This window comes from Anas acuta, chromosome 8 (assembly GCF_963932015.1).
Source record: "Anas acuta chromosome 8, bAnaAcu1.1, whole genome shotgun sequence".
NCBI classification, from domain to species: Eukaryota; Metazoa; Chordata; class Aves; order Anseriformes; family Anatidae; genus Anas; species Anas acuta.
In genome coordinates this window covers 15,199,215-15,219,831 of record NC_088986.1, presented here as the reverse complement: position 1 = coordinate 15,219,831, position 20,617 = coordinate 15,199,215, and the positions used below count along the sequence as shown (strand labels likewise).

General features: G+C 44.1%; 1 protein-coding gene across 3 annotated transcripts in view; it reads left to right on the top strand.

Moving 5' to 3' along the window:
* Positions 1 to 20,617, top strand: part of DDAH1 (dimethylarginine dimethylaminohydrolase 1) — a 92,012-nt gene that overhangs the window by 65,516 nt on the left and 5,879 nt on the right. For all 3 annotated transcript variants that reach the window (XM_068690333.1, XM_068690331.1, XM_068690332.1), the window contains exons 2-4: positions 8,527 to 8,626; positions 9,745 to 9,818; positions 10,405 to 10,524. In XM_068690333.1, coding sequence (XP_068546434.1) covers positions 8,536 to 8,626; positions 9,745 to 9,818; positions 10,405 to 10,524 — 285 coding nt within the window. In that variant the 5' untranslated portion in view covers positions 8,527 to 8,535. The remainder of the gene's footprint in view (positions 1 to 8,526; positions 8,627 to 9,744; positions 9,819 to 10,404; positions 10,525 to 20,617) is intronic.

Sequence of the window (20,617 nt, the reverse complement as noted above, 5' to 3'; positions counted from 1 at the left end):
TCTCAGCAGAGTCATGTTAGCTAGTGTAAACGGAAAATTCTCAACCCTGTTCTGAGAAGGAGGTTGATATGCTTTTAGAAGTTACAAAATTTGGAGACCTCTTGGTAAAAATGACACACCCAGCAAGATCAGAAGGCAGTATGCTCGTGTCGTGACAATTAACTCTTAGGAATCTCAGCAAAATCTGCTTTAATGCAAAATTAACGCTTTTGGAGTGTTTTTTTTAGGAGTCTTTTATATTTGTTTTGATTGTTAAAGCTAAGATTTGGTGAAGAGAGGAGGAAATGAGTTGTTGAAATGAAACTGCAGACAAGAGCAAACCTGATGGGGCACTTGGAAGCCCCAGAGGCCATTCCTCTGCAGGAAGCCCCAGCAGTATTGCAGTATTTACTGCTGCACCCAAACTGGGAGCACCTCACTCAAGAAGTTACTATATATATATTTTATATATACATATATATATATTATCCTGCTTGAGGCATAATTATTTTTCACTTCTTTAGTGTAGATTTTCCTTTAAAAAGAGTTCCCTACCTTAAAATAAGTGGAGTATTATCCTTGCCAGAGATCTTTCAGCCTCTTTAGAATAGGGCATTTAGATGGCTTGGGACAAAGTAAGCATGGTGAATGCTCGGTGTCAAGTCATGAACAAACGGCACAGAAACATTAGTACAGTACAGAGTGAAACCTGACAACTCGCCGTTAAAGGAAAGGAATGCTACTGTATGGTTCGATTGTGATCAACTTATCTTCAAGTGGGTTTATTAGCAATTTAATGGAATATTGGTTATTCAAGAGCCATAATAGCCCTGGCTGAAATGTCCCTTCTGCTCAGCTTTCCCATACCCTGTGGAATGAGCAGAATGTGACAGTCGAGCTTTCAACAGGCTTCATGAATTTTAAATACTTTTCAGCTGTGAAATGGGGCACATGGCGTGTGGTCAACAGTGGACAAGAAGCTGGCAGCCGCTGTGGGTATTATGGGATATTGAGTGTCTGGGAGATAATGAATGCTTGGCTTATCCAGGTGCATTCTTGGCCCACTGTGCATGTCCAGGCAGAGTAGAAGATATTTCTCTGTCCAACCTTTAACAATTGATCATTTTGTAATTGTAAGCAGAAAGTATTTAGAATGTTACTTTCTCAGCATGCCTGTGTACGACTTAAATTTCATGTCATCATCTTTATCCAGCAAAATCTTCGCTGTTTTTCTGTGGCAGTGCATTCACACTGCTTAAACTTTTCCACTAACCTTATTCTATGCTTAGTAGATCTTAGCGAGCCTTTTTTCTATAGTGACTTGAAATCTCCATCTTTTAAGCATTCTTTTTTTTTTTGCTGTCAACTATTTATACTTGATTGAAATTATTTCCACTTGCTGTGGGTTGAAATTTCAGCCTTTTTGTAGTAAGCAAGCAGATTGCTGGCTCCTGTCTTGTGGGAAACGGTGTCCCTACATTTCATAGGCGAAGTGTTGTAAGAGAAAGGGGAAAGCCAGGCGTCCTTTACTACTGGTGAGCTATGTAGAGTTGTTCTTGTGTGCTTCCGTTCTGCTTAGCTGTTAAAACATGACACACTTCAAGGACATCCCGTTCAGTGGTGTTTTAACTGTGTACAAATCTAACAACAATGGATTTGTTGCAGATCAGTGGAATAACAGTGATCGAGGGTAGAGTTTTTTCCACAGTATGTTTTATCTCTTGTCTATGTAGGAATTTGCTGAAGGATTTTTGGTCATTTTACGTCTACGTAAATTTATTTCTATAGGCATTATGAAAAACGCTTACTAAAAACATGTTTGGGACTTAATTGTTATAAGCTAATGTTTTGAAATCACGTAATATCAGTGAAGATAGAAAATCCAGACTATTGTTTATTTGTTATCAGTTCATCCTGTTGCAGTTTCTCTGCCACAGGATGGGTGTGAGATTAGATGATGCCTTCTGCACTGCTGAAAGGTTGTGTGTGTCTGTGTGTGTGTACATGTGCGTGAGCAGATGGGGCACCAGCATTTGGGGCACCTACGGGAGGAGGTTGCCACAGGACCTCCTGAGATGTGCCAGGCTGGAGCTCTCCTGATGTGCAGCTGAGGAGACTTACTCATAAAGACTTGACATGAAGCCCTGGAGGCCACCTTCTACTCTCTGCTCCTCCCCTATCAGCTGGTCCCTCCCTGTGTTTTCCATGGTCTAATTCTCTGGATCTTTCCTGTTCCCCAGCCGTTCCTAGTCATGCTGTGCTTGCCCTGATCTCACGGTGCTCTAAGGGCCATGGACATTGAGCACCAGGTACATCAGCTCTAGGCACAGTTTGAGACTATCTTAGTAGTAGTGGATTTGGATCCATAAGAAGCAGTGTGTGGGCAGTAATGCACGGGGTAATTATCCGTGTGGCCCTTTCTGAACTCCATGGATCAGGAACTACCCAAACCCTGCTAAAAGCTGCACCTGTACCTGGTGGGCTTTGTGTATTGGGAACAATGGACGAGCTATTTTCTGCTTGAGGACGTGGCTTGGGAATACCTAGGTGTTCATTCTTGTCCCTACTGTGGCCTTGTCTGCGTGAGGAGAAGTGATCACGGGTGAGCGGGAGGAGGGAGCCCCACTTGCAGGCCTGGCAGCACAGCTCCAACGTTGCTAGGGCACTGAAGGGGCAGGGTTCACTAAAGCCCCTGAAAAGGGAACCCCTGAAAAAGGTTTTCTGGGTGTTCTGAAGCAGCACCGTGTTGTCCACACGCAGCAAGGTGCAGTCTGGTTTGGTCATGTTGTGCTCTGAGGGCTCTGAACTGAGTGGTTTGGGTGGGATCCATAAGGGTACCTCGGGCACAAGTACCCCGTGTCACCCCGTAATGTGGTGCCGAGCCGCTGCAGGTCTTCACCTTGCCTCCCCTGCCTGAAAGAGGAGGCGGTGGACACGAAGGCCCTGCGTGGGTGGAAAAGAGGAATCACTTGCCAAGGCAGACTGCAGTCCTTCAGCTGGCACAGGAGGCAATGGCAGTTACAGGGCGTTCGTACCAGGCTGTGCTGGAGCCTGTTTGCTGGGATGAAGCTGATGTTCCTTGTCTTGTACATAACTCTTCTGTGATTTGATCTGCTTTGAAGAGCAGCTCTGGAGCGTCTTGTTCTTCCACTGCTTCCTGGCTGATGTCTCAAAGCTGGGACCTTTTCTGGTGTCAACAGAGCTGCAAACAGGCGTCGGAAACTCTGCCATAACCCACATCCAACTGATTTGTGAGATCAATGCACACTAGGGTGTGTATCTGACCTATTTAAAGCGAGAAAATAACCAGTACTGGGTTATTCTTAAAGGAAAAAAAAAAAAGCTCAAAACTATTACAATGCTGCTTTATTTTCTTTGAAGCCTCTGCAAGCCCAGAATGGCAGTACTTATCATCAGGGGCAGACAGGCCTTCCTCATCTCCAAACAGCAGATTCAGACAGGGGAGCATCTGGACCAAGACCAACACTGGTATCTGTTTTTGCAGAATTGAAGTCTACCCTTCCCTGGCCCCGGATTTGTCCCTCTCTATTTATAGTCCTCACTCAGAGCCTTGCTGAAAAATGCATTATATATTGACAGTGGCACTTCGTGAACTCGGAACTAATGGCTCCAGAAATAGTCACCTCAGAGATATCATAGTCCAACTTTTGCATATATTGAGTCTGACATTTGCTTTGCATGGCTATAAATGACAGTTTAAAGCACAATGAAGTAGAGAGTGAAATCCAATAATTGTGATTTACCATGCTGAAGAAATTGGTGGTGGATGTAAAATTTCAGGAGACAATGCAGTAGTGTTTCTTGGGCTGCAAGTCCTTTTTGTTAGGGCTGCGGTCTCCAGAGAACTGAGCTGTTAGCACTTAAAGCTGAACTTTGCTGTTTCAGGAACCTAATTTAATCTCTGGTTCACTAGATGATCATCTGCTTTCTGAATCTCTTTGCATCCTTTCATTTGAAACGGATCTGCAGACATCTCCCTTTCACTGAGAGCTCGGAGACAAATGCAGACGGGTAATTGCAGTCATTAAGGAACGCTTCATTTGGTACCATGCACAGCTTCTGCCCAGATCCAGCTGTGCCCCTGCACCCAGTGGCATTTTGGAGCCTCGGGCATGCGCTGCCGAAGTCCCAGCACCCAGCCCAGGTGTTAGCCCGGCAGCTTCTTTGCTGGCCTCTTCTTTGCCTGGAAGAGTCCGTGGTTCATAGTGGAGTGCTGGCTTCAGGCTCCTCTTGCAAAATCATTTCCTCGTTTCCAATGTCCTTCGAAAAGATAGTTTCCTTCTTATTGTCAATAACATAAGTCTCATAATGTGGTTAGCACACAGAATACCAGTAAATAATTAAGGAAACGGCCTCTGTTTGGAGTGCATCAAATAGTAATATAGAGAAGGAAAAATCCCAGCACATCAGTTACAGTAATTGGTGGAACCAGCAGTCCGGCGGGTAATGAGCTCCATTTGTAAAGCACGAGGAAATTAGATTCTTATAAATGTCAAACGCAGTTATTGTCCTCTTTCCTTGAAACAGAACCGAGCTGGCTGAAGTCCATTGTCTCTCCATCAGCTTTGTTATGGATTAGACACATCCCGTCTCACACCAGGAATGTGCTTATTAGAAAAAATATCACCACACAAAGCATACAAGCTTTAACACTCATCTGATGTACTAATGGCTACGTTTACAATAAAACCCAATATTGTGTTACAAACCTTAAGCTGACCTGAGATAATACGATACAGGAATCTTAAACGATACAGATGAGTGTTCTCTTTGTGTGATACAATTCTGACTACCTGGCGTTTTATTTTTCAAATAAAGGAGATAAAGTGAGGGAAGGTGACTTTCCTTTTTGGCTACTTTGAAAAAAGTAAATGATAATTCTTCCTCATAGTGAATACACTTGTAGTCGGTTCATGTCTAAATGCTTAATGTATTTTGCAGCTGTCTCCTGGGTAACATGGCTTTACAGAAGACTTAGTCCATCTACCTTTCTTCACTTCTTTCCTGGGAAAAAAAGCAAGAGGTGGTTATGCATTCAAAATCAAAGCTAGCTGTGTGAATTAGTCTTTAATTCATTGTAAAATCCCACCACTATGCATTAAGACTTTATGCCTCAGAAAATCTGGGGTTGGTTGCTTTGGGAGAACAAAACACAAGGATAGAGGGCTCTGTACAAACCCCTTTCCTGCAGCCCTATTTTTAACTTTTCACTTGAGGATAGTGATCACTTGTCTCTCATCAGCTAGAGATGGCACCTTGTGTTCTCTCTGTGCAGGAGCTGCACTGAGTGACACAGTCCTTCCTCATTTGGAAACACTTTCACCAAGGCTCAAGGATGGAGCCAAGCTCTTGATTCCATTTTGCAATGAGATACAGACTCAAGCAGCTTGTGTGGACTTTACCACCTATTAACCCTGTCGCTGAATGGTGCAGGTCATGTGTCTTTGGTGACAAGCACTGACACTGAACGTGCTGTATTGGAGAGCCTGCTGGGGACTGCAGCGTTGCTTTGAATATGTCATTGTGGTGCGGGTGATGCAAGTCTGCACCCTCCATGTGCATGAAACTCAGCTCTATGCAAAAGCAGAAGGGCTGGTCATTTTTGGTTTTGTTTTTCCAGAATACTGTATTTACGAATCCTTTTCTCCCAATAGTCTTTTTGATAATGCTAAGTCTTCCCTCCAATTTTCTGTCTCAGTTTGTGCTCCTTCTTCCATTTCTGCTTCTACTGAATGAAGCTCCTGGTGTTGTCCATATAAAAAAAATAAATAACAGTAACTTGAGCCTTCTTTTTATTTTACGTAAGCTGCAGATATTGAAAGAGATTCCTAGCATATGTCACTAGATGTGTGAACAGCACTTCCTAATTAAAACTCTAGGAAATTCCACTGGTTGCTTAAAAACCTCACAAAACACAGAGCCATAGACTTGAATCCATAAACAACCATGATGGAAAAAAGATCCAGTTATTTACACGGCAATCGTTTTATTTATTTAAATTTGGTTTTGTAAGTTAAAATGAGCACAGCCCTGGGAGAAAAACATCTTGAGCGTTTTATGTATATCTGCAAGGACTGGAACAATTACAGAGCAAATTAAACCAGTTTTCAGTGATTTTGGACAACTTACAGATGTGATAACTTCCCTTAATGTCTATGCCACAGCTGCATCAACCTCTGCAAATTAAATAAAGAAACAATTTGAGGCATCTCTGACATAGCCTGGTGGTTAAATTGTAATCGGCACCTGGTAATTAAAACACGTATGGTTGAAATGACAACTCTGAGGTCAGTATTTACTGTTCACTGTTCTCATTAGCTGGGCCCTTTGCTTAATTGGTTCTCTAGCTGAAGGGCTCCAAGCCTGTGCTGGCGCAGGGCCTGGGTGCTGCTGCCTGCCCCAAGGAGCTGTGGATGCGCTCCAGCCTCATTGCCTGCAGCCCACGCCCTGCTCACTTCTACCAAGGTGACTTTGCTGGCTTCAGGGCTGCTTCTCAGGGCAGTGCAAGCATTTGCATTGCTGCAGTGCTCCGGTCAAATGCCTGGTGTAGTTGCATGCGAGGGTATCCTCGTGCCCAGCCTTTAGTTTGTTGGTCTGCTTTGTTCTGGCACAATGCAGTGAGTCTGTGTGCTCTTGGACTGGGCATGGCACAATCGTATTATCCCCTGTAAGCCAATTGTTTTCTTCTTTGGGGGTCTTATGGTTTTCATAAGCACCAGGATGGTACAAACAGTGGGGCTGCACAGGCAAAAGAAATCTTGGTATCAGAGAGCACATGGATGTTAAGAAACATTGTGGATTTTGTACAACAGGCAGTTTTCCAATTGTAACTCAGCTGCTTCCCATTGATTTTTGAAATACCACACGGGTCCACTCCTCCTTTTAAACCTAATTTTAAAGATCACTGGAGATGGAGCAGCAGGACCAAGAAAGGTGAAGCTTACTGCTACACCTGGAGACTCGAGTGCAAAGACGCAGCCTGAAGTCATTCTAGCATCAAGCGAAAGACAGGATCAAAAAGAAACATTAATAATTGTAAGGGATGTGCTTCAGGCTCGCTCCAGACTGCATCTCAAAGCAGGGAGGACAAGTCCCTCGGTCTGGGGAAGCTCCTGGGTGCAGCCCTGTGTTGCTATTTAACAATTGTGCAGGTGGCACAGAGACCTGCCTTCATCCCGCTCAGCCTCAAACTGAGCCTTGTGCTTCAGCAGCGTGCTTGTGCTGTGTCTGTGAAGTGACTGGGCAGGGCAAATGGGCTAGAGGAAGGGGTACCCGCAAAGAGCACAGCGGATCTGAGGTAAGATGCCGACCCAGTGCATTCCTTAGGTCCCTACGTCAGCTGCCCGGCAGTCCCTGCAGACCAGCCTGCTCTGCCTGTGCTTCAGGGCTGGGGCAGCGACACGGGTGCCATGTAACCGAGTCATGGAAAATGAGCAGCAAAAGTGGGCTTAGGTGGATTGTGTCTGCCCCTTCTCTTACTTCCTGAAGTCAGCACTGCTCCTATGAAGGCCTGACAGCTATGCAGCATGCTGCCATTGCTCTGAGCCTGCTTTCCCTGCTGTGACAGGCCTGGCTTGGGGTGCCCACGTCGCTGTGCTGCCAGGGTAGCTCCTGTTGGCGCATGGTGCTGGAGGACAGGTACTGTGTCACCTGCTTTAGCTCCCTGTGTACTACCTAGAAATGCTTAATGTATCGTGTTAAAGAGGTAAAGGACATACAAAAATCAGTGCTGTCTAGAAGGCCCTCGCTGTGTCTTCCATGTGTTAATGCTCTGGTTAACCACGGCGAGGAGGTTTTGCCAAGCACGGAGGTGCTGCTGTGCGGGACCAGAGTTTGCACGTTCCTGTGGATGAGGCAGTACTCAGGTTGATATTTTGCAAGGTGTAGTCGTAAGCTTTGGGGAGCAGTTGGTTGTGTGGGTGCTTCTTTTCGATTACAGGGCACCAAGACAGTGGTGCTTGAATGTAACATGTGTTAACCCCTCATGCGGATGGCCAAAGACATGAAACTGTGGGAGCAGCTTCTGCGCTCAGCATCCTTAGCAGCCCTCTTGGGAAAGAAGAAAAATGGGAAAGCTGAATTCCCCAGTTCTGTCATGGACACCAGGCAGTGGGAAAAGGGCTGGGGCAGCCCTAGGCGTCCTGCCACACACAAAGCCTCACAGCAAGAAGCCACACTGACAACATGTAGAAATGGGAGATGCGCGCACACACACCAAAATGACAGATCTTGCAGTTCTCTGGTGTGGTAGCTCAGAAGTGCGGAGAGAACTAGTTCTCAGGAAAGGTGGAAAACTATAGAGAAAATGGACACAATGATTTCAGTTTTTTTCTCTGACTGAATGGAGGTTGACACATGGACACAAGGGGCTCTGCTGTCCATCTTTCTCTTGGTGTATTAAAGAGCTTTGATTTTTATTAAAGATAGCATTTCAGGTAGGGTTTGAGTTGTGTGTGTTTGTTGTGTTTTTTTTAAGTTTTCAGTGATACAGACAAAGTCTGATCAAAACAATTTTTTCTTACACAGGTTGAAGCCATGAAGAGAGTACTAGAAAGTCTTAACCTCAATATAGTAGAGATGGTCGATGAAAACGCGACCTTGGATGGTGGAGATGTCTTATTTACAGGTATAGTGGTAGTAAATTTGCTGTTTAAATATTCCAACTGCCTAGAAGACAGCATGTTATCTGTTGTCTGCATAACAAGATGTTGTTCACGTGGCTTGTTAAATCAGTTGTTTACTAAATGTCACACAGGTAGCCGAGAGATTAATTTTCAGTGCAACCCTCAATGTCCTGCCTAATGTCTGAGTAAATGAAGTAGCAGTACACACAGTACAAAGAGCAGTACTGTGCATACAAATTTTATTTTAGCTTGTAAAACGCCAATAAGAAAAATGCTTTCAATAGTCAGCTGCCTGCAGTTGTTTCATATTTCTTATTACAAGCAGCTATGCTTATACAGACGCGTTTTCAGGAATCATGAGGGCTTGATGCAGACAATTGTCACCGGTTCAACGAATCAAATACAAAAAGTACATTTTAGTTTATGCAGAAAGTGGCGGAGTTGCCTGCCAGATGTCATGTGCTAGACAACTTATATGCATGGTTGACTTCAAGGATGAAGATCCTGACAGTGTTTTTTGTGTCATTAAGCCCATTAGGCATTTTCTCACATCAGCTGTGTATACGCTTGCTCCCCACCTGCGCTGAATGAGCCTGTTCATTTTGATCAGCATCACAGCAGACTGGCTGCTTGCCTCTGCTCATGGAGGGGAAGGAAGGGTCTCAGAAGAGGCAGGCCAAGAAGGAAGGCCTTTCTAACACAGCACAGCTCCAGCACCGATTGATTTCCTCTGGAGCTTGAGGGTGCCAGCATCTGCAGAGCTGCCTTGAGACCAGAGGAAATCTCAGAGGGAGGGGGAAATGGTCAATCAGTGCTGTACTAATCCAGCCCAGCTGTTGTCTTTCCTTACTCAATGACCATTGCAGGGCTTTAGGAGAGGAAGCTATTTATGCTTCTAGCAAAACACATCTTCTGGAAAAAATAATTGCTTTAAATTATCAGCTCACGATTGTAAGTTGCATGCGTTGAAGCTGAATTTTCAGTTTTACTATTCAACTTAAGAAAAGAAAGATAAGAAAATATATTAAAGGTTGCCTCAATATGTCTCTAAAGTTGGCCTGGTTTTGAAATCTGCTTGTTTGACAGAGGAGCTGATGTGATTTTTTTTTTTCTATTCCAGGCAGAGAATTTTTTGTGGGTCTTTCCAAGCGGACAAATCAACGTGGTGCAGAAATTCTGGCTGACACATTTAAGGTTTGTGAATTCATTCATGCCACAGGAAATACAAACTATCATCCGCTGGATCAGTTGAAAAATTATACTGGGCAAGACGCTTATCATATTCTTAAGTGCTTTGTTTAGAATTTCTTTGTAAAAAATGCTAAAGTTAATGAAAAGGTTTGAACATCCTTTAAAGAGACAGATAATGAAGTTAGATCTGAATTGTGGGATCACTGCATAAAAGTAATTTGGAGAGTGGGAGGCTGTTATTATGTGAAAGCATATTGACATGTTCTTAATGTTCTCATGTATCAGCACCGTGTTCTTAATGCTTGTCCCTGGGGAGTTTTTATGTACATACTGTTTAATTATGCATTTTAATGCATTGCTTTACAGTGGCAACAATAGTATTATGAAAATGTTCTGCATTTTACTCCAGTGCACAAGACACGCTGGTCCAGAGGGGTATGTTGTACTTAAACAGTTGACATTGTGCCCTGGGATATGTTGCTATCGCTAATTTGCGGAGAGTACAATTAATTATGGAATGTCTCAATATAATTATGGAAATAGGACTAATTAAAAATAATTATAGCAACCATTCTTTGCTCTTGTACAGGATTATGCTGTCTCCACAGTCCCCGTTCATGATTCTTTGCACCTGAAGAGTTTTTGCAGCATGGCTGGACCAAACCTGATTGCTATTGGATCAAGTGAAGCTGCACAGAAAGCCCTCAAGGTAAAGCAGATAAGAAAATTTTCTTTAACCTGCAAACTAGGTTTGTTTGTTTTTAATCACTGCTCAAGGATGCTGGAATTTTAAAATAGATATAGATCAGTGAAATAGGAAATCAGTACATCTCCTGTGTGTGCAAGCTGTGAAGAATGTTTATATCAGTTAAGAGAACAGTGACATTAATTTAATTAATTTAGCTTAAGCTATCTACATTGATTTATAAAATGGAATACACAGGTTATTATTTACATTTTTTTTGATTGAATGCAATGGGTTGGTGATAAGAGGGAGGAAAGAGATATTATCAAGGCAGTAGGAGATGTTTGAGCAACCTGGTCTAGTGGAAGGTATCCCTGCCCGTGGCAAGGGGGTTGGAACTGGGGCTTTAAGGTTCCATCTAACCTAAACCATTCTGTGACTCTGTATTTACTTCAGATGTTGCTGTGAGAAATTGCCAGAAGATAAGTAAAAGGAGGAGGGAAAGGGGCACGGACCCTGTCATGAAGGTGGCCGGTGTGTACATTTTTTTAGTGTAGGCTTTCTGGATAAAATCAGTATGGAACTCCAGCCACAGGGACGTGGGTACAGGACTCCCCATCCCTTCATCAGATGGCTACAGGGTCAGGTTCCTTTCTGTTCACTTTTTCCTCTCTGCTCGCATCAGGCTTTCATAGCAGGATGGCTTCAGCAGAAAGGGAGAGTTGTCATCCAAGCCTTGCCTTTCTCTGAGCACTTCGCTTTAAAGGAGGAGGGGTGGGTTTGAGCCTTCAGGCTAGGGGGTCTTGTGAATCTGGGTCTCTTTGCTGGCAGACTTGCTTACCTGTTCTTAGGTTTTGCCAAAGCCTTCTTGATGCAATGCGATCACTCATGCATGGAGGAAGCCAGCAATAGATGGGGAGGGGTGGAGTAAGCTCTCCTTAACTATAGTGAGAAAAGCCTCTGAAGTCCCTTCAATTTAAATGCATCTTATATCTCTTGCTCTGATCATAAAGCATAAATTATTTTAAGGAACAGCGCTGCTATTGGTGCCCATGGCTACTGATCTGTATCTGCAACAAGTAGTACATTTACTGTGGACGTAATAAATAACTCTGAAATCTTGTTCCAAAAGAGCTTTGGAACCCATCCTGCATGTCTTGAACACCTCCTTGGCTTCAGCAAGCTAGTGATACCAACTTCAAAACGTGACGCTGGCTTAAAAATGGCCTTACTTGCCCGCAAGGTGGAAGCCTGTTCTCATTCTTACTGCTGTGCAGAGATGTTTCCTTGCACATTTGCTCTTCAGGTTTTTATAGATCCTCTTCATGGGCATAATCCCAGGACTTTACATTTCCCAACAAGATCATTTATTCTATCAGAGCTCAGCAGAGGTTTGTTGTTTGTTTGTTTATTTTCCATCTTGTGATAGTTCAAGATTTAAAATGTCTCAGTGCCCCGCTGATGTAAAACCAATGTTTCAAATCTGCTCAGGATCTCCCCTGCTGGACACTGCTTGAATTATGGAGGGGGAGAGAGGGAAGTGCAATTCTGGCTGGCTTAGATTTGTAGCCTGACAGCCACGGAGGGAATAGGGTAGCAGCCTAATTGCTTTGATGAACAATGAGCATGAGCTTGGGGAGCTGTGAAACAGGAGGATGGTCTCTTGGTTTCCTGCACAGCTCTGAGTGGCTGTAAGTCTGCTCGTTCATTTGAATGACCTGGGGAAGTTACTGTCTCATTAGAGATCACTGCGTGGAGCTCTGGGAGCCACATCGCCCTCTGCTCTTCCCTGAGGAACTTATGACAAATGGCTTTGGTTGAAAAGGTCTGATGTTCCTGATGCTGTGAGATTGATTTAGTCTGGGATGGAAAGTGCTCTGTCTTTCCCTGTAAAATATGCACTATCCCAAATATTCAGGCTCAGACTCAAAATGTCTTGTGAGCTGCAGCCTGATGAAGTTTGCAGATATCCAGACAACCATACTCTTGTATAGAGTGTTTATAAACATGAGCAAAATTCAAGTACAATACTGGTTACTCAGAGCTGCAATTTGAACTTGAGCCAGGACTAATCTGAGAACTCATCAGTTTGATTAAAGCCTTTTGCACAGCTCGGCTAATCGTGTTGCAGTGCATAAATTTAGCTATTGTAGCCAAAAATATTTTTGTATAAGCTGATTAAATGATGCTGATAACTAGCCATTAAATAGAGTAGATACCACCATTAATCAAGGTGCAGTGAAAAGTGAATACACTTTGAAGAAAGTACACTGAATAACAAGGTAATCTAGCAGTTTGTTGTTTAAAAGAAAATCAATTTTGTCAGTTTTCAGTGTATTTCTGTGCATCAGAGACTGAGTAGCATGTTCACATGTGTGTAAGGGTTATATTTGCTCACGCTCTGCGAGCTGAGGTTCTCTTCAAAGAAATTATATGAAAAGAAGTAAGTAAAGCATCTCCCCCAGAAACGATAGTAATGGTCGTGCTGCTTCTCCCCAGCTTTGTCTAATGTTTGAATTCTTGCTTTTTGACCTAAGTGATTTTTGTATTTATTTGCTTCCCTCTGAAAAAAAAAATAATCAGTTGGTAATCAGTCTCATGCCCTGGTGGAAATAAAACTGCCTTAGGATCTCTATGAGGTGCTGATCCTCAGAATTAAAAGCTGCTGCCTGACTTTGGGCTGATTGATGGAGTGCCTGTCTGCCAATCCCCGCGGCCGTGCAGTCCCCCGAGCACCTACCAAGTCATTGCCTGTAGCAGCCCAGAGTGCTGCTCCCTTAGCTGGATGGCTCCTTGTGTTAAGCCTCGGCTTTGTTGTTGCCGTTCTTCATGTCTGCTCTGGAAATGCTCTTGTACAAGAAAGCTGATGTTTCTGAGAAGTTACGGTAGTCTGTTTGGTTTTGTTCTGTGGGCGACAAATGAGATGCTGTGTCATGCTAGACTAAGATTTTATAATTAAAATAGGATTATTTTTTTTCCTATTAGCAGTCTTATTTGAAAGACAGCAGTTTTTCTTGATTGTTCTTTCTGGTGCAACTCATGTATCCATATGATTCCATAAAAACAGAAAAAGAAAGGACATCTGGTGCTCAAGTCTGGCAGAGTGCTGTTTATCAGGAGTATAACGGAGAGCACTGCAAGTGAACTATAAAATGAGTGTACAGGGTTTAGGATTATAGAGCACATGCTAGAAGCAGATAATAAATCAGAAGTGACATTTTAACCATGAAATCCTCTTCAGACTCTGGCAAGGATAGAATATTTATTTGGGCTGCAGCTGAAAAGAGAAGCTTAAGGAAACTGGGTGAAAGAGAGAGACAAATTAACTACAGAAACTACCGTGGCCTGTCCTGGTTTCACATCTGAAATGTTAGCTTCCCTCTGCTGCTTGCAGTGTGCATTTAATTCCTTCTTGCAGTTAACCCCATTCATAATTCCATTGCTGAATGTTTGCCATAGTTGTTGGGCAGATAAAGCCTGGGGCGATTTTTTTTTTCCAGTTCTCTCAGTGAGGCCAGGAGTTCTCCAAACGTGTCACCTTTGGGCTCTGATCCTGCATCTCTGGAGGCTCTGGCTGGGGCCCTGACCATGAGCATGAGGAGTCGATGTCTGGGCAGGTGCCAGGCGGTGCTGCTGGTGCACGCTCTGCTTCCTGCTGTCTGCACCCAGGGGTGCAGTGTGGGCTCCTGCCGGGACAGCAGAGGAGCAGGAGCCGGCCTGGGGCCCAGTCAGGTCCACTTTCAGCAGCAAAGGCAAATGCTAGGATTGCAATGGGATCAGTGCCCCAGTGTGTGCTGACACTCCTGTCTGTGCTCTCTCCGTATGCTAAATCTTGAAAATTCTCCTGCTGGAAGTGAGGCTGCCCTCTGCCAAGCATGAGGCAGTGTGGCCAGGCGATGTCTGGGCTGTGAGCAGTGTGGCCAGGTGACAAGCACTGCAGTGAACACGGCTGGGCTCACCTCCACTCGCTTCCCCCAGCAGTGCTGCCTGTGTGGGACCCAGTGTGCTGGAGACACCTGCATGTGGAGCTGCTCCCCAGTGCCCCAACCTCACTAGTCAGTGAGATTGATACTCTCCTGATCATAAAGAAGAGTACATACAGTACTGGAGTACTCTGACTTCAGCAAATACCTATCCTTTTTTCTCCCTTGAATAAAAGATTGGACATTATTGCTTTGCCTTGTTATCAACTCTTCTGTTCAGTATCTTCTGTGGGTGGTGGAGCTGTTCATCCATCTTCTGGAGCATTCCCTGGAGGACGCTATTACAAATGCAGCCCCTCTATTTTGACAGAGGTCAAGGAAGTCTTAAGAAAACCACATCGTAAGCACACAATAGAAAGAAATCTCTTTTGGGCAGCTAGGCCAACTAGTCTGTATCCAAAGCTACGATCACAGCCATGCTTTTAAAGACTTGGGCACAAGAAGCTGTTACAGCATTGGCAGAGTTGCCCCCATCCCTGTGATTAAATGCCTTTTTTTCTCACTGTGTCTTGGATAGCTCAAGTCCCTGCAGCGTGTGCCAGCTTTAAGGAGCAGAATGCTGTTTGCCTGCACTACAGCAGGGACGTAATGCCTGCATAAAAGCTTTGGACTTCCCAGCTCACAGAAGTGTCTCCAGAATGGGCACCTAGAAGAAAAGGTCGTATATCCTGTGTGCTTACAAAGCAGCCCATATTCCCCAGGCAATACAAAAAGGCTAATCCGGAGCTGCTCCTGCTATTGTCTGTACAGTGGCTTTCTTTTCTAGTAATGCAGCAGTTTGCATGAGCACATTATCTCTTATTCCTTAAGAATTCATCATTTGTGCCTCTGCTTATTCCCTGCATGAAGTCATAATCCTCTATTTACGATATCACAAAGGGTTGCTGTGGAAATGATTACTAATATTAATAACCCAAGGAGGATGACTTCAGGTACGGAATTAGCAGAAAGTGCAGATGAATCCTGACTTGTGTAATGCAGCAGCAAAGAAGTTAGTGAAATCCAGAGAACAATTGACAACCTGCTCCTTAAAATAATTTAAAAAAAAACAAAAAACATGTGCTCAGCATTATAGGTAGGAAAATTAGTCAATTTATAGGATTCTGTGCACTTTCCTTTAGCACGTATTTGCTTGCTCTGGATCAGGTCCTGTGAGACATTGCATGCTTTCAGCTCCTCCTGATTTTCCATTACTTCATGAATTAAGGGTGTGTGGCATCTCAGAGGACACAGGTCTTCACCGGGTACCGGATGACCTGCTGTTTTAAAAAGGCAACTACTTGTGCTTTTCTTTTAATTAAGGTTGGATGTTGTAATGAATCTGCTGCCCTGAACTGAGTGTCAGTGTTGTTCAGTTTGTATGTAGGCAGGAGAGCTGAGTCTTTTGTAAGATACAGACTCAGAAGTGTATTTATAGAATAAAGTGTTGTATTTGTTTTTGGTTTGTTATATTGCTTTTTTTGTTGCTGGTTTTTTTTTTTTTGGTTTGTGTTTTGTTTTTATAAAAGGCGAGGCAAGTGTCACTTTACGTATGCGTTTGTCATCACCAGGAGCTGGGTCAGAGGCTGACAGGCGATGTCATTCGACTTGCGTAAATGAGGGCTCACATTCCTGTGCCTTATTTTTCCTTTGCCTGCTCTCTCCCTGGGTTCCTGTCCCAAACGACAGGATGTTCGTCCTGCAGGCGTCTGGCTGAGAGCAACAGCAAAGGCTAGCCGCTTCCTCTTCCCCACCTCAGGACACAGCGGCCCTGAGGCGCTGCCGTGGGCAGGGGCCGGTGAGGTGCTGTGAGGGGCCATGAGGCGCTGTGAGGGGCCGCGCAGTGCCACACATCTGTGGTGAAGGAAAGGGTGGCCTGAGCCCAGCCACGCCGTGGGCCGGGGTGGGAGAGGTGTCTTAGGGAACTCAGCGTTCTGGAAAAGATGACTGGGAGGGCGCAGGAGTGAGGAAAGGGCCCAAAGCCCAGCTGCCAAGGACATGTGGGGGCAGGCGGGGATTAAAGCCGCGCACTGGCTGTGTGCCCACTGCAGACTGGGTGCCGTGGCCATGGCCGACTGGGGGCGGCATGGCTGGTTTGGATTAGGTGTGGCGTGCGGTGTTCTGTTGTACTCGTGGGATCCTGTGCTTGCATCTGCAGGGTTTATTTTTATATTGTATTAAGTATATTATATCTCTAGGAGATGTCTGTGTTCTTCACAAAAACGCTAGATCATTCCTAGTGCTATTTGCGCTGCACAGACCGGCTGTGCTGTCCCCTTCCTACTGTTGTCCCTCCAGCTCCTCCACCTTACTGGTGTGATGCTCCTGACAGACCCTGGCATTTGAGCAGGGCACTGGCTCTAACAGCTCCCCTCTCTTGTTCCCTCCTGCCCATCTGGTCAGGGTCGCTCTTGTCACTGCTGCGTTCAGGGAAGCTCTCAGAAAATGTCGCATGCTGTGGTGCATGTGCAGGCTGGGCACTGGCACCCAGGCGAGTAATACCACGGCACAGCTCCCCAGCCCCACTCTCCTGTTCAAGCCCAAGGCTGCTGCTTTCTTGCTCCAGTGTCAATTGTTTCTTCCAAATGCGACGAAGCGAACTTAAGAGGTAGAGACAGGGCAACAAAATGTGAATGAAATTCAGTGTAGATGAATGTAAAGTGATGGGGCTGGGAGAATGCTAATGTGAACTTCGTGTAAGAAATAACGTGCTCCGGCTGATCGTTACCACAGAAATAAGATCTGATCAAGAAACTGAGATTGTCATCTGAGCTGAAAGACAAATGGAGAACATTATTACGCCACCAGTTAAAGCTGTGGTGTGTCTGTGTGCTGTGTGTTGGCTGTTACATGCCTTTTGCGTGCACCATCCCTTCATTTAAAAAAAAATAAAATAAAATTGAAATGGAAAGACTTGGAAAAGGGTAATAGATGGACAGATACCCAGAATAGTTTGTATAAAGAGACAAATTAAACAAGCTCTGACTATTACCTGGAAAAGAGACAGCTAAGGGGGGATGATAGATGCCTGTAACACCATGAATGGTGCGAAAAAGGAGTTTGGGGACTGATTGTTCTTTGTCTCTTCTGGTGCAAAAAGCAGAGGAATTCCAAGGGCCAGGAGCTTCATCTTGCTTCCTCCGAGTTATTTTCCTGATAGTGAGCAATAATTTATATTCCTAGACAAGTGCTCCTTCCTCTAAGCAGAAGAGAAGCACACTGTGCTTCCAGACTGCCCAGCCAAGCGAGGGAGATGTTACTGCCTATTGCTGGGTTACTCTTCTCATCAGCATAGATCACCCTGCACCCCAGAAAGCCGTCATTTTCATCATTGCAGGCAGACCTGATGTAGCTTAATTTCTTCTCACAGCTTTCAATCTGTTGGGTTAAAATCTCCCAGTTTGCTCTGTACCCCAGGCCACGTGTTCCTTACACTTTAGTGTAAAACAGGCAAAACTTGGATATGTTTGGAAAGAATGAGGAGAGGAGGGATGGAAAAATATCGTAAATAGTTTTTTATAAGAATACCATGACTAGAAGGGTTTAGGAAAGGTAACTGGATAGAATGTAGAAGGGGAATGATCCTGTGGGTATGGATTTGCATGCACTTGCATGTTTGTTTTTTCTCTTAAATGCTAAGGGCTAGGAAAGGAGAGCTAATTAAAACAAAAATCAGAGCCTGAAAACTGAATTTTGTTTCTCTGTCAACGTGATGTGGGCATTCTTAGATACAGTGTTTACTGTCATGTTGGAAGAAGAACAGGTGCTGTGTGTTTGTCTTTGCTTGTGTGGTGCTGGAGGTAAGAAGGCATGGGGCTAGTCACTGCATCCCATAGCTACCGGCATGTGAGCAGGTCCCGAATGGCAGCAGGGCTCCAGCTGGGACCTTCCTTCTACAGGGACAAAGTGTCTGGGCCTGGCCTGCCTTAAATGTGCATGTGGTCATCTCAGCTCAGCTTGTGATAATAGGCCCTGAACACATACACATTTTTCCTTCATGCATAATGCTGCTTCATATTTAGGATTATTTAGCTTATCCATTACCTCAGTTGTCTGAGGACACACTGTAAAAACTATAGAAAAAGCATTTTAGGCTATGCGAATGACTTCAACATAAGGAAAGCATGACTAAGGGCTGAGAGAATGTGCAATGAAAATTACCCTCTCTGGGCTGAAGAAAATTCCCAGAAAAACTAGGCATGCGGGAAATGCCTGACTGTTAACATAGCTGGTCATATGTTTGTGGGCAGAAAGCCAGCCCGAGCGCATTGTGCGAGGGCTATAGTCTTTGTAAACTTAACTTTTCCCAAAACAATACATATTTGGGGGGGTTATTTGATAGAAAATATGATCAAAGAACCTTGCTGTCGTGTTTTTCTCTGCCTTGTAGTCCTGTCTGGCCAGGTGCATGTGCTCAGTGACTTTATGTCATAGAAATATGTAAGACCATGGGTCAGGTTAAAATAACCTGATTACATCGTATCAGCGTATTTCTGTTGGATCCAGAGTCTCCCTGTGGCACAGGTCTGGGGTGTTTTTGCCTGTACACACTCTCAACAAATTAGTTTTTGGAATTTTATTTCAACATGCAGACATAGTTATAACAGGGATGAAAGCTTGCAAATATGATTTCCTTCTTATCTTAAAAGCCAAGGAAGAGAGTAATTTTATATTGTCAGACCACCAGTTACTAATAAATGCTATCTTGCAGCGGTGTTGTTGCTAACAGAACCCATCCCCACTGCCGCAGCCAGGTACTAAGACTCCCATGCTTCTCTTTCTCATTTTTTTACTCATTTTTTCTCTTCATTTGTTCCCAAATTAATTCATACACCACTTCTCTGTTTTTTATTTTTGAAATCAATCCTCCTAACGTGCCCTCACCATCATCTCCCAGGTTTCCTGAAGCTGGTTCGTGTCTGCTCAGTGAGGGCCTTGCACTTGTTCTTCATTTCTGCTCACTGTGGGTGTTCCAACTTGGAGCATTTTATGGAAGCAAATGAATGGGAGATGTGTCCATACACTTCTGTTTGAGAATTCATTTATAATTTCTTATGGAAATGTTTCAGAGTGAGTCACAATGCATTTCTGATGAACAAACTGTTTCTACAGAAAACTGGTAATATAGGATTCTGTTACCAACAAGGACTGGAGAAATCACAACTGCTTGGGAGCTGAGCGAAACCCAGGCAGTGGCTTTTCCTCTACTGCTATGTGTGTTTCAGTGTGGATTTAATTAATATGTTTCCTTAATCCAGACTTAAAAAGATTATTTAGGAAAGGGAGGCTCTGGGTAGAGGACAAGTCTGCAGACTTGTTACCAGGGACAGCAGCAGCAGGGGGTGCAGGCGTGTCACCTGCTGCTGGATGCCTGCAGCATCGAGGAGAGCTTTAAAAAAAATACATCATGGCAACGGAGCGGAAACAAATTCATAAATAGGGAAGTCAAACATGGTAAGTGTGGTAATAAAAATACATCCGGTAAAGTAAAGGCGCAAGGATTTTTCCCCAGCAAAACACATTAACCTTTTATGGAGGTAGATGTGACCTTGGGAGCTCAGCTGAGATTCATAACTGAAGTAGGAACAAGAAATAACAATCTGATAATGCTTCCTCAAGAATGCATTGCATTCTTCGCTATGAGTTTCCATGTTCTCCACGGGATGTGGATGACTCAGGCTGCAACATGAAAAATGCATCCAGGCCTATAAAGGAATTACTGTAGCTGTGGAAGTGTGAGTTGTTATGGTGCTTCACAATATGTTGGAGATGCAGTTGTTCAAATTCAGCTCCATATGGCATTTTTTATGAATGAGTAGCAGTACAAATGACCTTACCAGTAATTTGAAGATGACTGTGCCTAAGATCAAAGTTTGCTCTCTGCTACATGATGTAGATCTGCGGGATTTCCCTGAGAAGGGAATTCAGTTGAAGAATTTTGTGAACAGAGTGCTAGTTTATTTTTAACATAATTTTAATGTGAGTAATTTTAAGCTGAAAAAAAAGCTTAAAAATCTGTGTGGGAACACAGGAGGACTAGGAGAGAAACTGAAATACTTGAATTTGCTTAGGCTTTGGATAGGGCCAAAGCTTTGAGCTTTGTTTGCTTCTGCATTATTCTAGGTCTCTGTCAGAGACACTGGTATAAAGCTGGA